The sequence below is a fragment of the Hyperolius riggenbachi genome, chromosome 5, assembly GCF_040937935.1.
Source record: "Hyperolius riggenbachi isolate aHypRig1 chromosome 5, aHypRig1.pri, whole genome shotgun sequence".
NCBI lineage: Eukaryota > Metazoa > Chordata > Amphibia > Anura > Hyperoliidae > Hyperolius > Hyperolius riggenbachi.
This window is the reverse complement of record NC_090650.1, coordinates 178,229,680-178,250,079: the sequence shown is the minus strand read 5'-3', so window position 1 is coordinate 178,250,079 and position 20,400 is coordinate 178,229,680. Positions and strand designations below refer to the sequence as shown.

General features: G+C 45.5%; 1 protein-coding gene across 1 annotated transcript in view; it reads left to right on the top strand.

The window, feature by feature from the left end:
- The first annotated feature begins 225 nt into the window (after positions 1–225).
- PDIA4 (protein disulfide isomerase family A member 4) overlaps positions 226–20,400 on the top strand; it is a 581,813-nt gene continuing 561,638 nt past the window's right edge. The window contains exon 1 of the mRNA XM_068236444.1: positions 226–373. Within this exon, the coding sequence (XP_068092545.1) occupies positions 244–373 (130 nt within the window). The 5' untranslated portion in view covers positions 226–243. The remainder of the gene's footprint in view (positions 374–20,400) is intronic.

Genomic DNA, 20,400 nt, shown 5'->3' with positions numbered 1-20,400 from the left:
GCAGCTGCAGTTCCTGTCTCACCCACTGAACTGATTCGGTTCAGTGTGATGAGTCGGATCACTCAACTCACAGGAAAGAACCGGTTCAAATGAATCAATCACTCATGAACCGGATATCATTACTTGATAGGATAGAGTGTGGGGCGGTGAATTGAAGCTATGCTGTGATTTGTCCACGATACCCAATAGACTTCTTTTTTTTCTTGCTTGGGAAGAATTGGTAAGGAGGCGTGTTAGTGTTAGATGGGAAGTGGAACAACTTGTGAATGTAATGTGTTAAAGGGAATGGTCATGAGTTTAACGAAGATCGCAAGCTTTCTTTTCCTAGTTGGAGCATTCTTTGCTATGTTAGTTGCTTGCGTTCAGGATGATGGTAAGAGTTAATTTCTGTTATAATTGCTGTGTCAGCTTCTAGTATGAACTTCTAAATCGGACAGTGTGTCTTTATATCTGTCTTTTTTTAATATTTGATTAATTTTGACTTTGAGCGTTGATTAGCTGCAAACATGATACCATGGCTTGTGTTTGAAGCTTGACTTTCTCAATTCATGCAAGCTAAAATATTGATTAGTACTGCTTTCTGTGTGCAAGTGTGATAGTAGCCCTGCAGGCATATAAAATAAGGAGTTAAAAACTTATGTTAGTAAAAGGAAACCTCTGGATACTCCAGAGACTTCCTGTATCTTCATACATACGACACAAAATCTTCATATTAAAGAACTGATTATATTACTCGATTATACTACTGCAATCCAATTTTGCCCTTACATGAGTGTCCTACATGCTGCACTTTTTTCTGCGTTTGGCCTTGTGTTCCTTCAGCCAGAGAAAATAGCAAAACGCAATTGGTGAAAAAGTGTGTTTTGCGACTTACAGTATAAAACAGCCCTTATTAGTGCATGCACAAAATGAATGTGCTTGTCCATGGTTGGGAGCGACTCCAGAAGACACTTGATTTTTTTTTTTCCCCACAGATTCACTGGAAAAGATCCGATGACAGAGGAAAAGAATCTCTGCACTAATTTTTTCCAATAGATTCTACCATGAAATGTATTGAAAATCTATCAAACTGCAGTGTTACACTGTTCGATACAGTGTAAAATGAAATGCTGTCCATCTACTGCTGCACCCCCACTTTTTTTGATCAACCCACATTTTCTGTCTGATCGTAATTTCAATCGATGTTATCCCCAAATCGTTAAAATTACAATTGATTCAGCTTATTGCACTATACAATCTGCTGGGGGAAAATGTGATGCCTGTATGGCTTGCTTTAATCTGTACTGCACTTAAGGCTTCAAATTAGGCAATACAGGTGGCTGTGCATGCTGTCGCTGACGATCAATGCGTTAGCACTGTGTTTGGACGAAAATTCATGCAACAGTGCTTTGCACAGTAATGCATATGCAGTAACGTCCCCAGGGTCTGGTGCAGGCAGGGATTTCTTTATAAATTAATAATTGCCTCATGCCAGGTATGTGTGCTTGCTAGATGCTTGAGAATCTCAAGCAATCGGGCCCGAAATTAACATCAACATCTCTGTAGTTTAAATGCAGAGCTGTACAAGACGGAAACTACGGTACTTACAAAATCTCTGGGCGCTGGTCCTCTTCACTTCTACAGCTCCTAGCTGCTTTGATGCACCCACGCTGCAAAAGCATGTATGTGATCCGCTGGGAGTGAAGTGGACCAATGCCCAGAGGTTTTGTATGTTGTTTTCCACTGTGCACTGCTCTGCAATAACATTCTCCCTCCCCATGCATTCTGGTTGCTTGTGACCTCGAATGCCTGCGCTTTGGATAACTGGGACTTTACTGTAGTGTGAACAAGACCTCAGTTTCTTTATGCATAACTGTCTGAATTGGCAAAGTCAGAGCTTCTAAAAGATTCAGGTCTTGAGTAATCTTAAATTAATCCATATCTTATCTACCTGCTAATTGCTACGCAGGTCAAAAATGCCCATTGCAATAATGTAATGTGATTTTTTTCCAAACTACCAGTCGTTCAGACCGGTCGTTTGGACTTCAAATCGTGCGTGTGTACAAACAATCGTTCGGCTGATGAGGCTGGTTTTGATGGATCCGCCAAGCGTGTGTATGTACCTCAACTGATGCAAGTGAACTATTCAGTATATTTGCAGTCAGGCTGTCGCATAACACTCAGGCTCAAGGCTCATACCCACCATGTGATTTTCCTGACTACCGGCATTTAAAAAAGTTTTTTTGAGTAGCGTGTGGTTGTTTCCACGAAGTTGCGACTTGGATACAGACGCACAATTACACAAGCGACATGCGCCCTTAACGACCGTCACGCTGGTTGGATCTTTAAGCTCCTGGTGACTGCGCAAAGTACCATGATCTCTTGACTTTCCGGTCATGCCTGTCGTGTGCAAGGCTGTGAAGTCAGTACAAAAATCATCTGACTCCTCAGTTTATAAAACCTTCGACTCCAGGTACCCAAAATTGCTTCGAATCCTCGACTCTGAAATTAAAAATAACTCCTAAAATAAACATACACCCACGGTCTAGTTTTCAATCACCTTTTCCTCTCCAATGTCTGGTTTGTCCATTGTGATGCATTGAATTATTTGTCCTCCGTTTTAAAAATGGTACTTATTCCATAACAGATTCCGGGTTAGTGCCCAGTGAACCTGTGATAGCGTGCTTTTGAGTGTTTGATCGAACTGGATATGTGCAGAAATGTGCACAGCAGCCATGTCAGAGTGACATTAAACCTGGTTAATTCAGCTTGTAACAGTAAGAAATAATTAGCTTTGAGCCTTAAAGGGACTCCGAGCAGTGAATAAAAACAAAATCTGAACTTACCTGGGGCTTTCTCCAGCCCACTGTAGGTTGGGAGGTCCCTCGGCGTCCTTCTGGCTCCTCTCCCAGGCCCTGCTCAGAAATGGCTCCCGGCGACATCGGGACCGAGTGTCGGGCTCCCTCTTCCGGAAAAGATGACGTCAGTCGTCACCACGGCGGCCGGTGTGACAGTACTGCTCATGCACGATTAAACCGCGCATGTGCAGTACTGTGAATAGAACTGCGGCTGCACGTGCTCGCTCCCGTGCGTGTCAACGGGAGCTTACTGCGCAGGTGCAGTATGAAGTGTTCTTGTACTGCATTTGCGCAGTAAGCTGACGTGCACGGGAGCGAGCATGGCCGCGCAGCTGTAGTTCTATTTGTCTACTTAGACTAATAATTAGCCCGCTGTCAGCGGCGAGGAATGGCGCATCGGAGGAGGACGCCGCGGGACACTACAGCTGCAGGTGGCCGATAGAAACCCGAGGTAAGTGTCAGTTTTAGCTTTTTTTTTTTTTTTTTTTTTTTTTTTGGCATCGGAGAACCCCTTTAAGGTGGCTATACATCAGGCAACGTGCCGACCGATCGACCATCCAATTCAATTATCGTAATCGAATTGAATTAAAATCTGTGCCACCAAGTGCATGCCCGACTGACACAGCTATCAATTGCGGGAGTGAAATTAGTCGCATTGTCAGGCCGCAGTTGGTTTGTTGGGTGTGCAGCGGTACAGCGGCCGAGCGACAAAACCCCTGCCGCAATGTATAAATTCCCCCCCCCCTTTATGTGCATTTATGCATTACCTGTCCATTGTCAGCCTCCACGCGGTCTCTGTCCATCTCGCCGCGTTCCATATACACTCATACACACTAGCGGCTGTTAGAACAGCGTGTACGCGGCTGTTAGAACCCAGCAAGGTGGATGGTCACCACGTGGAGGCTGCTACCGGACAGGTAATGTATAAATGCACACACTGGGGGAGGCACATTTATACATTTGGGGGCAGCTGCAGTGCGGGCGCGGTGGGCTCTGAAGATTTCATGCTGAAATCGGACTGGAATCTGTCTGTAGTATATAGGTAGCCTCGACAAGAGACAAATTTATCTCTAATCAGATTTGATTAGAGATACATTTGTCTTTTTAATACTTGCGATTTTAAAAGCTCTTGCTAATGTAATGCTATCAGCAGGGATGGGCTTTCGAGTCCAGAAGGACTCTAATTTGGATTTCAAATAAAGTCTAATGACTTCAGGTGTGACCACAGGCAGCGGGGAGTTAATTTACCCAGAAATTTTCGAGGACAGATGCATTCCATTACGCGTCATAGGGGTAATGTAAGAGGAAGCGTGATAGAGTCATGGAACGTGACTTTCATTACACCTAATGGTGCGTAATGGAATGCAGATGTCCCTGAAGACTTCTTGGTAAGTTAACTCTCTAATTTGATTTTATATAAATCACCCATCGCATTGCATTAGCTAGAGCTTTTCAAATGATTAATGCTAAAAAAAAAAAAAAAAAAAAAAAAAGCCCTGCAGTGTGAACCAGTCCTAAAAGTGGATTCTGATATCCCTTAAAGAGTAACTGTCAGGCTGCAGAAGCTAATTTAAACCTCTATTCTCCTGTGTTAAACAGTTTAGAAGGAAGCTCAAAAGCCATTAGTGAAGATAAACATTTCAGTTACCTTTGATGTGTGCTTATCTTAAAGTCTGTTATAGACCCATAAAGACGCAAGCCGCAGCTAAACTGCAAAGCATTCTGGGGCCCTCCCCTCGGCTGCTAATGAGACGGTACAGGAGCTTCTAATCAGTCCAGCGCGAAGCACTGATAAATCTCGGGGCAGAGTACACTGCAGGAGTCAGCTATTGTTCCTAGCCACATGGCTCATTAATATTCACTGCACACCGTGTTGTTCAAGAACGAGCTTATCTGTGATCAGAAGCAGGCAGGACATGACGACACATTTGGCTTCACAAACATGGAGCCTGCCATGAGCTGTCAGGAGCATCTATCTCTGCATATACTATATACAAATTCTGTGAAATCCAAACGTGGACAGTGAAATGCATATGTAATGTAAGTACAGCCAATCTTTAGCTACTGATATATGTGTTTATTTTCTCTGAGACCCTATACCTAACAGCTCCTCTTTAAACCAGTGTTCTCCCCAGAATTACTTTCCAGGCGAGTGGCATGAAAAAGTAGCCGGGGGGGTGTGAGGCGGGAATGCAGGGTCAGCGCAAGTCTACTTACAGCATAGGAGGAGGCAAGTTGATGACAGCCAGGTGCTCACCAAAATTAGCCAGGTGAAGCACCCCCCTGAAAGAGCCTGGGGATAAACACTGAATATGGGTGTTCTACTTGCATTTCATGCTGGGGTGATCATTGCATTGAATATGGGGTTAATTTCATGTTTCATACAGGGGTGTTTATAACATTTCATAAAAGGGGGGGGGGGGGGGATTTTTGCATTTCATATGAATGTTATTTGCTGCTGGGGTTGAGGAGTATTGCAGATAGTAAACAGGGGGTCAGTATCCTACTAAATTATCTGCAATACACCTCAACCCCAGCAGTAAATAGCATCCATATGAAATAACATGCATGTGAACTCTGCAGAAATTACTCCCCACCCACACACTGCCCTTTCAAGCCACCTGCATGTACCTCCAACACAGGATCTATGTTCCGCAGTGGGCAACTTTTCACGGAGTTTGCCCAACTAGCACAGCCAGGGACGGTGTGAAAATGTTTGCAATATTATATTTTGCAACTGGTTGCAATAATTAAAGAGACTCTGAAGCAAACACATTTTGCATTTTTACCTTGTAATTCGCTTCAGGAGTCTCAGCAGGAGTAAACCGCCGCATCCCCGCCGCAAATCGAGGGCTTTAGACCCACAAATCCCGGGGGGCAATCTGGGCAGCGCCTCCTCAAAGAGGCAGAGCTTTCAGCTGCAGCTCTGCCTCGACTGATGTCAATTGCGGCAGATCGCCTCCTCTCCCCGCCCCTCTCACTCTTCATTCATAGAGAGGAGCGGGGAGATGCGGAGATCCGCACAGCGATTTACATCAGTAGAGGCAGAGCTGCAGCTGAAAGCTCTGCCTCTCAGGGCAGCAGAATCCACGACCAAGTTGGTCGTGGATGTTTGCCCCTGGATTTGGGGGGGTCTAAATCCCTTGTTTTGTGGCGGTATACTTCTGCTGAGACTCCTGAAGCGAATTACAAGGAAAAAATGGAAAAATGTATTCCCTTCAGTGTCTCTTTAATACTTATAGCTATCAGAAAGTGCAACCTAACTATTGATTTCAATGTATTTGCATCAGAAAATGCAACCCAACCTAACTCTATTTTCTCACAGAACCCTCCTCTACTGAGCAGCTAATAACCCCCCTGGAGGGATGTAATAACCCCCCCTCCATGGTGGGCAACTAATAGCCCCCCCGGATGGAACTAAACACCGTCAGTTGCAAATTATGACTGCTAGGAAATGTGATGCGCAGTTAAGCACAGTCCATTCAGGGTGCAAAATATTACAGGTTGCAATATTTTTCATTACGCCTGATTTGTCATTTTTACAGCCCTAGGCCAACTTTTCACAACTGATCTCTGGCCAATTTGATCACTGTGATTGAATTTTCAGATGCTGAAAATCCAGTAATGTATAGGCACTTTACAGCTTATGCTGGGCATACACGGGTCGACGGGCCCTTATCAATCGAGCCGCTGATGGCTCGGATGATAACTTCCGAAGTTTCCGATCACGCGGCGGATCGATTCCGCGCTCGATCCCTGCGGGCGGACAATAGAAGACAAAAGAAAGGAAGATAAGAAATGCCCGCGGTGACGAGCGGGAATCAATCCGGGCGCCCACGGGGACGAGCGGGGACGCGCCGGGAGTCGATCCGGCGGCTAATTGAGCCGGGTCGACTCGTGTATGCCCAGCATTATGGACAGCCGAGCAGGCAGACTGAGACAGACAGCGTTCAGCAGCAGCCTCCATCCCCAGCAAGTCCAGCTAATCTAAATTGCAGCTGACTGCAGTCATTGTTTATTTGTTTTCCCCTCTAGCTTGAAAGCTCTGTGCATTCTCTGCACTGTATCTGATAAAAAATGCTCCTGCTCCTTAGTGGACATTAGAAGAGTGTCATACCAGTGGAAGGGCGATAATGTGCAGCGCTCTGAACTTCTAGCATCAGCGTGGTATACATCAGAGGAGCTAAACGACAGGGTGGCAGAACTCATTGCCGTGCACTGCCCTATCATATCAGGAGCTGCCTGGAAGGCATGGGACTGGCTGCTGATATTCATGCAGCCAGGACAGAGGAGAGACGCTGTGTGTATTAGCTCAGGGGAGGGGGTGAGAGTCTGCAGGTTCAGGCTCTTTCTCCAGCCTCAAGTCACACAGGGCTAATATGCCTCCGCTCACATGTGCCGCCTCCGCTAGCTGAGCTGCCTGCAACTTAACATATGTGAATGCAATGCAGACACAGGCAGCCAGCAAAGCGGGGCGGCTGGTTTCTAACTAAAAGTACGGCTTTTTGTTATAGCGGGTGACAGGTATAGACAGTTTAGCTGTCACTCGCCCTACAGATTGTGAAGAATTTCAGTGCTATGCCCCTTACATCCCGCCAGGGCTGTGGAGTCGGTCCAAAAATCCACCGACTCCTCAGTTTAGGATTCCTCCGACTCCTCTAATTTGCATATTACAATTTTGTTGATTAAAGGTATGTAACATTAAATTCGTCTCTTAACTGCCAACGCTTAGGAATTTTACAAGACAACTGAAGTGAGAAGGATATGTAGACTACTATATTTATTCCCTTTAGACTAAAACTAGTCCTTGGTAAGAGTACTTGTAAAAGGTACAAACCGGAATAAAGAACATCTATCAGGCCCTAGGCAATGTAAGTGTGGGTACATGTAAGAATGATGTGCAGGTACTCTGCAGGGGAATGAGGACATTCTTCCTCTATTACACATTCTTCATGCACAATCTGAACAAGGTTTATGAGTGACAGACAACACCTCTGTGTTCAATGTGCACAGCATTCTCAGTGGATTCCATGCAGCTCTGTGGGGAGTGCGTATGTAGAGTATAGTACTACTGTGTAACAAAGTAAACCTGAGACAGATGAAATTAAAGTTTTATACATACCTGGGGCTTCCTCCAGCCGCCTTCAGGATAATCAGTCCCTCATTGTCCTCCTCCACCACCTGGATCTTCTGCTATGAGTCCAGGTACTTGAGCCAGTCGGGCGTAGTGCGCATGCACACACTCCGCCGCCAGGAGCATTCTACACTTGTGCAGCACTATTGCGCAGGTGCAGAATGTTCCTGGCTGTAGGAGCGGCATGCGGCCGGACAGCGCTGACTGGCTGAATTACCAGGACTCATAGCAGAAGATCCGGGTGGTGGAGGACAGCGGGTGGTGTTAACATCGCTTGATACAGCTTGAGAAAGGTCTGAGGACCGAAACAGCGCTGCTGTCGCTGAAAATGCCTGTTATGCTGATTCTTTACCAATAAAAGAGCTAAAGTACTATTTGATGGTGCGGACTTGACTGATTAAAGCATCTCGATTAGTGACACAGCTACACATCAGGCTTTATTCTTACAGCATAGATGTTATTTAGTATATATGTTACGGCCAGAACCCGAAGTCTGGCCACTTCGGGTTCTGGACGGTCAGAATGCGAAGTGGCCGGCTCATGCGGCCAATGTGAGAAACGGACTTCAGTTTCGGACTTTGGCCGGCCAGAACGCGTTGTGACTTCACGTGGCCGGCCAAGTCCCGAAGTCCCACTCACCGCCGCCAGGAAGCCCCCGCTCACCTCATCCCCTGCTGCGGCTGCCGCTAAGTATTCAGACCTCCGATCATGGCGACCCTACCAGGGAGGCAGAGAGAGGCATAGCAGCTGCCAGCTCACGCGAGACCCGCTGGACCCGAACACTTCAATGCAGAAGTGACGTCATTGAACACTTCTGCATATGAAGTGTATGGGTCCGGGCGGGTAGCGTGCGCGCTGCTCTGCCTTTCTCCGCCTGGTGGTCGCCCTGATCGGAGGTCTGAGTACTTAGCGGCAGCAGGGGATGAGGTGAGCAGGGCTTCCTGGCGCCGCCTCCAGCAAAGCTCCCCCAGCCCAGCAAAGCACCCCCAGCTATGCAAAGCCGCCCCCCCCTCCCATGCAAAGCATTTCCAGCCACGACCAGCCCAGCAAAGACCCCCAGCCATGCACAGCCCCCCAGCAAAGCACCCACCACAGCCATGCACAGCCCCCCCAGCCAAGACCCCCCCCCCCCAGCCATGCGCAGAACACCCACAGCCATGCACAACCCCCTAGCAAAGACCCCCCCCCCCCCCCCCAGCCATGCGCAGAACACCCACAGTCATGCACAGCCCCCTAGCAGAGCACCCACAGCCATACACAGCCCCCCAGCAAAGCACCCACCACAGCCATGCACAGCCCCCCAGCAAACCCCCCCCCCCCCCAGCCATGCGCAGAACACGCACAGCCCCCTAGCAGAGCACCCACAGCCATACACAGCCCCCCAGCAGAGCATGCACAGCCCCCAGCAAAGACCCCCTCCAGCCATGCACAGCCCCCCACAAAGCACCCCCAGCCATGCACAGCCCCCAGCAGAGCACCCCCAGCCATGCACAGCCCCCCAGCAAAGCACCCCCAGCCATGCACAGCCCCCCAGCAAAGCACCCATAGCCATGCATTCCCCCTCATCTGTGACTAATAACCACTGTAATTTGATCTCTCCCCTGTGTCACCTGACTTCCACAGCAGAGCAGGTAATTTAAAAGCACAGGATGTTAACAATGTCTTCTCCCAAGAAAGCAGGATGTAGACACACTGCAGATTTATTGCAGGATTTGTATCAGCTGTAATTAAGAAATGCTTTTCTTTAAAAAAAAAAAATAAAAAAAAATATTAGTATGCTGTATCTTTCAGAGCAGAGCGGAAGTGCCATTCATGGTGCTGGACAGGACCCGGGATGTTCTGGAATTTGTGCTTTTTGGACTTTGGCCGACTGACTTTGGCCGTGTCTAGAACTGGCCGGCCAATGTCAGAAATTCCCAGCATTTTGGACTTTGGCCGACGTAAAATCGGCCAGTTCTAGAAACGGCCGGCCAATTCTAGTATTGTCCGATTTCTGGTATTGTCCGATTTCTGTATATATGATGTACACATCATATATACAGTCACAATCAGATATGTATATCTGACCTTAAAAATACAGGGACTGCTTTATTGAAGCAGCACAAGTAACTAATTTTTAATTCATTTTTGTGGACTAAGCACAGCTATTACTGTATATATACTGTACATTACTATACATTATTTTTAATGACTATTATCTGAGAAATAGAACATTTTATCATATTTTCTATTTTTAATTACAGTTACAAATTCATTAGGAGTTGGAGTCGGTGCATTTTTTCCCGACTCCGACTCCAGGCACCCAAAATTGCCCGACTCCGACTCCACAGCCCTGCATCCCGCTCAGCCAATCACTGTTAATCCTTTAGCAGAAGGTCACATAGGCAGAGGAGCGCTCCTGCAGTGCTAAGAGGGCAGGGTTTCAAAACACCCGGGCGGCCCACCCACCTAATTAGTCCTGGGGAGAACACTGCTTAACCCCTTAAGCCTTCAGTCATTTTTCACCTTATGCATCCGAGCAATATTCACCTCCCTTCATTCGCCAATAACATCACTACTTATCACAATAAATTGATCTATATCTTGTTTTTTTCCTTCACTAATTAGGCTTTCTTTGGGTGGTACATTTTGCTAAGAATTATTTTTTTTTCTAAATGCATTTTAACGGGAATATTAAGAAAAAAATCATTTCTCAGTTTTCAGCCATTATAGCTTTAAAATAATACATGCTACCATAATTAAAACCCACATTTTATTTTCCCATTTGTCTCGGTTATTACACAATTTAAATTATGTCCCTATCACAATATTTTATTTAAAAATAAAGAGGCATTATTGTGGCAAAAAAAAATCTTAGCTTTTGTTTACATTTTGAGCAAAAAGTGTCCAGTACAAAATTATTTATATCCTTCACAAACGGTCACAGTCTGTGGGAAAATCCAAAGTTCTATATCATTCCTAATAGTCCAAGCTGTTCTCAAGCATTCTAATTACCCTGATTAATTGGGAACAGCTGTTTTAATCAACTCAACAGGTGAAAAACAGCAGCTCTCTGCAGTTGGTTTGTGGACAGTCATGGCTAAGGCAAAGGAGCTCAGTGAGGACCTGCAGCTGTGCATTGGCGCTGCTCACAAGCCAGGAAAGGGCTATAAGGCCATTTCTAAATGTTTTCAAGTTTACTACAGTGCAAAGTATTATCAGAAACCTACACTGGAAAATCTCAGAGGACATGGTCGAAAGCGAAAAGTGACACCTGTGCTGGCCAAGAGGCTAGTGAGGTGAAAAAGAATCCAAGGCCATCCTGGCGAATCTGGGTTCTGCTGGTGGCAATGTCTCAAGGAAGACAATCCAACAGACACTGCACACTGATGAGTTCCATGGATGCAGACTTAAGGCCCATACACACGTCGGATTTCCGCGAACGACGGGTCGTTTGAACGCCCCGTCGTTCCGTCGTTCGCCCGCTAAATCGGGCGTGTGTACAGGCTGTCGTTCAATTGATAAGGCTGTACACACGCCCGATTTAGCGGGGGAACGACGGGACGTTCAAACGACCCGTCGTTCGCGGAAATCCGACGTGTGTATGGGCCTTTTGGAGGATGCCACTTCTCCAGATAAGGCACACAAAAGCTTGCTTGGCCTTTGCAAATGCTTATTTAGACAAAGAAGACTACTTCTGGTCTTCTGTGTTCTAGTCAGATGAAACAAAAATTGAATTGTTTGGTCACAATGATGTGTCCTTCTTTTGGCATAAAAAAAAGCCTTCAACCCAAAGAACAGCATCCCTACTGTCAAACGTGGTAGTTACCTAATGTTTTTTTTTTTTTTTTCAGCCAATAGACCAGGGAAGCTAATCACAGTAAACTGCATCTTGAAAAAAGAGCAATACATGAGAATTCTCAACCACAACATCAGGTAGTCTGTAGATAAACTTGTCCTTGGGCATCAGTGGACATTTCAACATGACAATGACCCAAAACAAACAGCAAAAGTGTTGAAGAAATGGTTAGCAGACAACAACATTAACCATTTTGCATTCCAAAGATTTTCCCACTTAAGATTCCTGACCATTTTGGCATTTCAGCTGTCACTGATGATATAGCAATAACTTTTTTTTTTTTATTATTATTACTTACACCAGCTGTGCCCAACCTAAGGCCCGTGGGCCATTTGTGGCTCGCGAAGCCAACTTTTGTGGCCCGTGGAAGTGTCCTGAGGAGGAGGATTGGGTTTGTGTCATACTATGTCATAGGTTTACACAGCGTAGTCGCGTTCTCCACAGTAGCGCTGTGATAATTAGAGACCCTCATCCATTGATTGCTGCAGGAACCACCCTACAATAGGAATCGGCCTTATTCTTATTGGAGGGAGGTTCCTGCAGCAACCAATGGGCAAGAACTATCACAGCACTACTGCAAAGAATGCGAGAAACCTATGACGCAATCCCCGATCCATCTGCTCAGCACGAATTCTTGCAATGGCTCTCCTCACATTGCTCCGGCTCTCCTTTCTCAGATGATTTGCCACTGCTCTGGCCTCTCATCTCAGGGGACAGTGTGACATCACACCCTACCAGCCTGTCAAGCTGAAAAAACTTTGCTTCACGCTGACTTTCACCCACGGCTAGGCCGTGGCAACTGAGACCCCGGCTTCTGCTGAATAGCAGGCCTCAACTACCCTCAGCTCACACATTTGTGCTGGGCGGGAGGGAGGGATCACCCATAAAGCCTCTGCACACACACAACTAGGTAACCCACAAAATGAGCATCACATGGCGAGTACAACAGTTCTTGGTTTGCCGTGTTCTTTCCTTTTCCAACACCATGTTAACAGTTACTAGAAAAATGTTTGAGTTCAATTTTTTTTTAATTTTGTATGTATGTGTTCTGGCCCGCAAAATTTATCTTAATATGAAGTGCGGCCCTCGGACAAAAAAAGGTTGGGCACCGCTGACTTACACAATCAAAATTATACACATGCAGTTTTTTTTTTTTCAGGATAATCTAGGATTACTTTGGGTAATATTTGTTTTCAAGAATTATTTAATTTTAGGCATTTTATAAGGAAAAAATAGGCAGTAAATATAATATAGATAGAGGTATAGTGCAGAAAATACACTTTTTTTTTGTTTTCTTATTTCACCCCTCACAAAATTTCTCATGACAAGTGCTACACTTTTATAAACCATCTCAAAATGTGTTACTTGTCTTTTCCTTGTTAAAATAATACCCTACATGCCATATTTTATCACTAATTGGTAATGTGGCGTACCATTATCGCCAGCTTGTGCGTTTTCTGCGATTGGATCCGAATGCTATAGCGCACAGTTTGGGGACCCCAATGCTGTACTGATACATTACTAGGCAACAGCTCAGCGATGTACAGTGGAATGCGAAAGTTTGGGCAACCTTGTCAATTGTCATGATTTTCCTGTATAAATCGCTGGTTGTTAAGATAAAAAATCAGTTAAATATATCCTATAGGAGACGCACACAGTGATATTTGAGAAGTGAAATGAAGTTTATTGGATTTACAGAAAGTGTGCAATAATTCTTTAAAGTAGGATTGTCAACATAAAAATCAAATTTCAACAGCAACTGGGTTGAGTGTATTAAGTGATAGATGCTAAGTTATCACATACCTAAAGAGAACCCGAGGTGTGTTTTAAAGAATGTTATCTGCATACAGAGGCTGGATCTGCCTATACAGCCCAGCCTCTGTTGCTATCCCAAACCCCACTAAGGTCCCCCTGCACTCTGCAATCCCTCATAAATCACAGCTGTGCTGTGAGGCTGTGTTTACATCTGTAGTGTCAGTCTCAGCTGCTCCCCCACCTCCTGCATAGCTCCGGCCCCTGCCGCCGTCCCTTCCCTTCGATCAGCAGGGAGGGAAGGGATGCAGGCGGGGACTGGAGTTCTGCAGGAGGCGGGGAGAGCAGCAGACTGACACTATAGAGATAAACACAGCCAGCTCTGACAAGCTGTTTGTCAGCAGCGTGGCTGTGATTTATGAGGGATTGCAGAGTGCAGGAGGACCTTAGGGGGGTTTGGGATAGCAACAGAGGCTGGGCTGTATAGGCAGATCCAGCCTCTGTATGCAGATATTCTTCAAACCCACCTCGGGTTCTCTTTAAGGAGCACTGGCCCTTTATTAGTCCGTGCCAAACAGTTGCATGCTGGGGGTTCTTTTTATCTATAATATATTCCTCTTCCTTTTATTTCCCTGCCTAGCTGCCTATCTTAAACTGAGGTGACTCAACGATTGGAGAAAAGAAGAAAGTTAAGGGAAGAAATTACATCAGTATTTAGCCTTAAACTGTGGGCAAAAGACATGGTTCCCACCAGGAAAGGAATTCTCTTCATTTAATATATAAAATTCACTGAAATCAAAACGTGTACAGTGCATATGTTAAGTAGATCCCCTCCCTACCCTAAAAATTTGGGGAGTGTAGGATGTAAGGAAGCGGAGATATTTAATATTTTACCATCAACAGCATAATTAACTTCACACTGAGCATGCGTGCTACTCTGTGTGAAAGTGAGCTTCCTGGCAGCGCAATCAGACATTCCCCCGGCCATGCAGTTCTCTGTAGACGGTGGTGAGCGTCCGGATGTGGCTACTGTGCATGCGGCTGACCTACGCTTCTCGCGTACAGCGCCGTGATGACGCCACGGAGGGACGTCTCTCCCGCAGACCCCGGCTTCCCCGCACTTCTTGACCACTGGAGACGCTCGTTGGGCCTTGTATAGCAGGCCATAGAGCGTCTAGCCTTGGGTGAGCCACCTGTACTCTCTCCCGCTCACCAATTCTCTGCAACGTTGTTTTCTGGTAATCTGCCAGTAAACAAGATGGAGGCGGTGAGTCAACCAGAGGCGGAGCAGGTACTGGTCGGGCTTTTTTAGAGCCGGCCGACAGTGAGAAGGGGATCTAAAGGAAGATGGATCACATCAGCAGTACTCCTGCAGAGCCAAAGTTAATTTTCTCTAGGCTTTCCTCCAGGATGGCCAATAGGTTGAGAGACCACAGAGTACCATTAAATTTATTTACTTACTTTTAGGGTGGAACAGCTTGTAGCACCTTCCTTCCAAATAAAACATCTTGACTTGAAAGGAGATCGATACGGTAGTGCTTGACGAATGTAGATGGGCTTGACCACTTTGCCGTTCTACATATTTGTTCTATTGAAACCCCTGCTCTTTCTGCCCATGACATCACTAGGGATGTAGTGGAATGCGCTTTGATTTGTAAGGGTAACTGACTAACCAAAAGTGCCAGTAAGTATCGAGCCCTTAATACAAGCACAGTGTTACCCGCATCTGGCTTGTAAAGGACTCACATACCTGAATTGTTGCTGTCAGAGCACCCTCAGGAGGCCCGGAAACAATTTTCTTTAGTATAGGCTTACCAGTAATTGGGATTTCTGGGAGTCCTCCAGGACGGCCTCGCCTTTACCCTCCCTCTTTTTTGGGGGCTGGGAAAAAAAAGTGTGTGTGTGTGTGTGTGTGTGTGTGTGTGTGTGTGTGTGTGTGTGTGTGTGTGTGTGTGTGTGTGTGTGTGTGTGTGTGTGTGTGTGTGTGTGTGTGTGTGTGTATGTATGTATGTATGTATGTATATATATATATATTATAGTGGGTTGCAAAAGTATTGGGCCCCCTTGAAGTTTTCCACATTTTGTCACATTACTGCCACAAACATACATCAATTTTATTGGAATTCCACGTGAAGGACCAATACAAAGTGGTGTACATGTGAGAAGTGGATTGAAAATAATATATCATTCCAAACATTTTTTACAAATAACTGCAAAGTGGGGTGTGCGTAATTATTTGGCCCCCTGAGTCAATACTTTGTAGAACCATCTTTTGCTGCAATTACAGCTGCCAGTCTTTTAGGGTATGTCTCTACCAGCTTTGCACATCTAGAGACTGAAATCCTTGCCCATTTTTCTTTGCAAAACAGCTCCAGCTCAGTCAGATTAGATGGACAGCGTTTGTGAACAGCAGTTTTCAGATCTTGCCACAGATTCTCGATTGGATTTAGATCTGGACTTTGACTGGGCCATTCTAACACATGGATATGTTTTGTTTTAAACCATTCCATTGTTGCCCTGGCTTTATGTTTAGGGTCATTGTCCTGCTGGAAGGTGAACCTCCGCCCCAGTCTCAAGTCTTTTGCAGTCTCCAAGAGGTTTTCTTCCAAGTTTGCCCTGTATTTGGCTCCATCCATCTTCCCATCAACTCTGACCAGCTTCCCTGTCCCTGCTGAAGAGATGCGCACCCCCCCTCCCCCGAGCATGATGCTGCCACCACCATATTTGACAGTGTGGATGGTGTGTTCAGAGTGATGTGCAGTGTTAGTTTCCGCCACACATAGCGTTTTGCATTTTGGCCAAAAAGTTCCATTTTGGTCTCATCTGCCCAGAGCACCTTCCACATGGTTGCTGTGTCCCCCACATGGCTTGTGGCAAACAGGACTTCTCATGCTTTCTGTTAACAATGCCTTTCTTCTTGCCACTCTTCCATAAAGGCCAACTTTGTACAGTGCATGACTAATAGTTGTCCTATGGACAGAGTCTCCCACCTGAGCTGTAGATCTCTGCAACTCGTCCAAAGTCACCATAGGCCTCTTGACTGCATTTCTGATCAGAGCTCTCTTGTTCGGCCTGTGAGTTTAGGTGGAAGGCCTTGTCTTGGTAGGTTTACAGTTGTGCCATACTCCTTCCATTTCTGAATGATCGCTTGAACAGTGCTCCGTGGGATGTTCAAGGCTTTGGAAATTTTTTTGTACCCTAAGCCTGCTTTAAATTTCTCAATAACTTGATCCCTGACCTGTCTTGTGTGTTCTATGGACTTCACAATGTTGTTGCTCGCAATATTCTCTTAGACAACCTCTGGGGCCCTCACAGGGCAGCTGTATTTGTACTGACATTAGATTACACACAAGTGCACTCTATTTAGTCATTAGCACTCATCAGGCAATGTCTATAGGCAACTGACTGCACTCAGATCAAAGGGGGCCGAAGAATTATGCACACACCACTTTGCAGTTATTGATTTGTAAAAAATGTTTGGAATCATGTATGATTTTCGTTCCACTTCTCATGTGTACACCACTTTGTGTTGGTCTCTGCCAAAACGGGATGATCGCAATCACCGTCTTGTCTTCCCTGGCTATTCTCATTAGTAATTGGCGTATCATTGGAGTTGGGGGGAACACATAACCTGTCTTGAATTTCTAGTCCGCCAAGATCACATCTGTAGCTACTGCTTTCCTGCAGCGGTATCTCGATATGAACCGTTTGCATTTGGTGTTCAATGCTGTCGCCATTAGATCTATGTCCGGCTTCCCAAGCTGACTGCATATCCATTGATATACCTCTAGACATAAAGTCCATTCGCAATTGTTGATCGTATGTCGGCTCAGATAGTCCGCTTCTAGATTGTGTGTGTGTGTGTGTGATCCCTGAATATAGATTGATTTCAGAACCCATAGGTTCGATTCCGCGAACTGTATAATATGTGCCTTCTCCTGGAGCAAGGTCAGGCTCTTCCCCCTCCCCCCCTCCCCCCCGCTGCCTTCTTATATACGAGACTGCCGTCTTGTTGTCCAATTGGATCAATACCAGTCTGTTCTGAATGATCTCTCTGAAACTCAAAAATGCTTGTAGAGCTGCCCTTAACTCCAGAATATTGGCTGGTGTCTGGGATTGCCTCGTCGTCCACCGCCCTTGGGCTGTAAATTGTTGGCAGTGTGTTCCCCAACCTGAAGCGCTGGCATCTGATGTAATGATGATCGGTTGCCCAGGTTGTATCAGATGACCCTTGATTAAATTTCGTCCACCAAGTCAAGCTGTTTCTCATGAGGGGTGTAATGTGAATCAACTGATACATACTGCGCTTGTCCCATTGGCTGAGAAAGCCCCATTGAAATGGACGAATGTGGCAGTGTGCCCATCCGACCATAGGAATTGTCGATGTTAGGTAACCTATCAAGCTGAGACACTGCTTTGCCGTAGTTGATTTTAATGACTGCATTGTTTTCGTCTTCAAAATAGTTGTCTGTAACTTGTCTTCCGGAAGCATAAGTATGTTTTCTGATGTCTTGAAGAGTGCACCCAGGAATATCATCTCCTGTGTTGGTTCTAGGTTGCTCTTGCTGAAATTCACTTTCCAGCCAAGTTGTTGAAGTGTGTTCAATAGAATCTGTCTGTGTTCCAGAATGCATTTGATAACCTGAGACAGAAGAAGGAGATCGTCCAAGTATTGGTATAATCTCAGATCTTTGACACGAAGTAGGGCCACTACTGACAAGAGAATTTTGGAGAATGTTCGGGGAGCGGTGCATATCCCAAAAGGAAGACATTTGAACTGGTAGTGATGCGAGCCTATCGCGGACCTGAGATATTTCTGAAATTGAGGATGGATAGGGACGTGTAGATACGCGTCTTCTAGGTCTACAGAAAGCATATAGTTGGATATTCTCACTGATTGTGCTATTGTCTGTAACGTTTCCATCTTGAACTTCCCCAAGTGAATTCTCTTGTTCAATTTCCGAAGGCCCAACACTGGACGCCAGTCTCCGGTCTTTTTGAGTACAAAAAATAATGGGGAATAAAACCTCTTTCCCCTTGAAGCCTCTGGAACTGGTATTATAGCCTCTTTCAGTAGCAGACTCTGTACATATTCCATAAGTACCGATCTCTTGGTTTCCATAGCAGGTATTAACGTCGTTGCGAAGTGATCTCTCGGCGATCTCCCTAGAAACTTCCAACGGTGTCCCTCCTGTACAGTTCTTAGAACCCATGGGTTTTGTATATTCTCCGCCCATACTTGCCCAAAGTTCTTCAGTCTGCCTCCTACTGGGCAAGACTGAGCGGGCCCACCATCAAAAAGATTTGATTGTTCTGCGTAGAATTAGTCGACTTCTGCTTGTTTAGCCTCATCAGAGAGGTTTGTGAACTTTGCCAATTCCTTCTGTAATCTCGTCCCCGGCTTATAAGATCTCAAATTCCTAAGTCTTGTCTGTTGGTATCTTGGTTGTTGGAAATTTAGTCTTCCTACCTCTGCAGTCTTGTGGTATTAGTCCAGATCTTCCTCCTGTTACTCTCTTTATTGCGTTGTCCATTTCCTCGCCAAAAAAAGTGTCTGACCATCATAGGGTATCTTACACCAGTCCTGGCGAGATGTTGGGTCTGCTGACCAAGTCTTTAACCATAAGGCCCTTTTTGCAACCACAGAATGGACCATCGATCTTGCACTGCAACGCACAATATCCACCGTCTCCTCTCCAACGAAATAGGCAGTTATCTTAAAGTCATCGAGAGCAGCTATGATAGTTTCTCTATCAGTGTCGTTGCGTAAAGCTTCTTCTATGTTTTCTGTCCAGGCTTTCAACGCTGTAAGAGCCTCCGCCGGTCTGGTAGCTTCTCCTGAGACTGTGTATATCTTCTTAAGTTCTGTGTCGATTTTCCTTTCTAGGGCATCTTTAAAGGTAGCTGAATTCTCTCTTGGCAATGTAACCGGACAGGCCAACCTGACAATAGACGCATCCACTACCGGTGGGTTATCTAGTGGTTTAGCTTTTTCCTTTCTTATTGGATAAAGTTTAGACAAATGGTTATTTTAAAGGAGGTTTCTATTCCAATTTCTCCCATTCATTCTTAAAGAGAATCTGTACTCTAATATTCTTACAATAAAAAGCATACCATTCTATTCATTATTTTCTCCTGTGCCCCTCTGTGCTGTTTCTGCCACTCTCTGCTGCAATCCTGGCTTGTAATTAACAGTTTTAGGCAGTGTTTACAAACAAACTAACCAGCTTCTAATAGGCTCAGCTAAGCATAGTGTGTGAGTCATTCAGAGTGTGCAGGGGGCCTGCAGAGGGTGTGTATCGCTTCTACCAATCACAAGCAGCCCTGCACATTCCACACAATCAAGCCTTAGCCCGACAAACAGGACAGAGAAAAGATACATTGATTTATTACAGAGACAGTGCAGTTAGGAAAGACTGCAGTAAGCCAGAGCAGATTAGAACAGGCATAGGAACTTATAGGATAGAAGAACTAAGGCTGAAAAATTTGTTACAGAGTCTCTTTAATAACCTCATATTTCTCTCATAAAGGGAAATGGCGTTATTTTTTTGTTTAAATGAGTATAGTATTCCTTCTGCTTCTTGGTTTTTTGATCCGGTTCTTCGTCATCCGAGTCTTCCAGCACTTCCCACTGAATGGCCTCTCTGACTGCACATACAGAAGGTTCAATTAATGTAAAATCAAACCCCACTTCCGGTATCTCCTCTTCCATAGGGATGGATTGTTGAGCCTGTTCTGAAGCCATCTGAGTGGCTGTTTGAGGGGGCAGTGAATCTATGTATTCCTTCACAGAAGATTGCACTGCTTGCTTTATTAATTCTGAAACATCCACAGGGGTC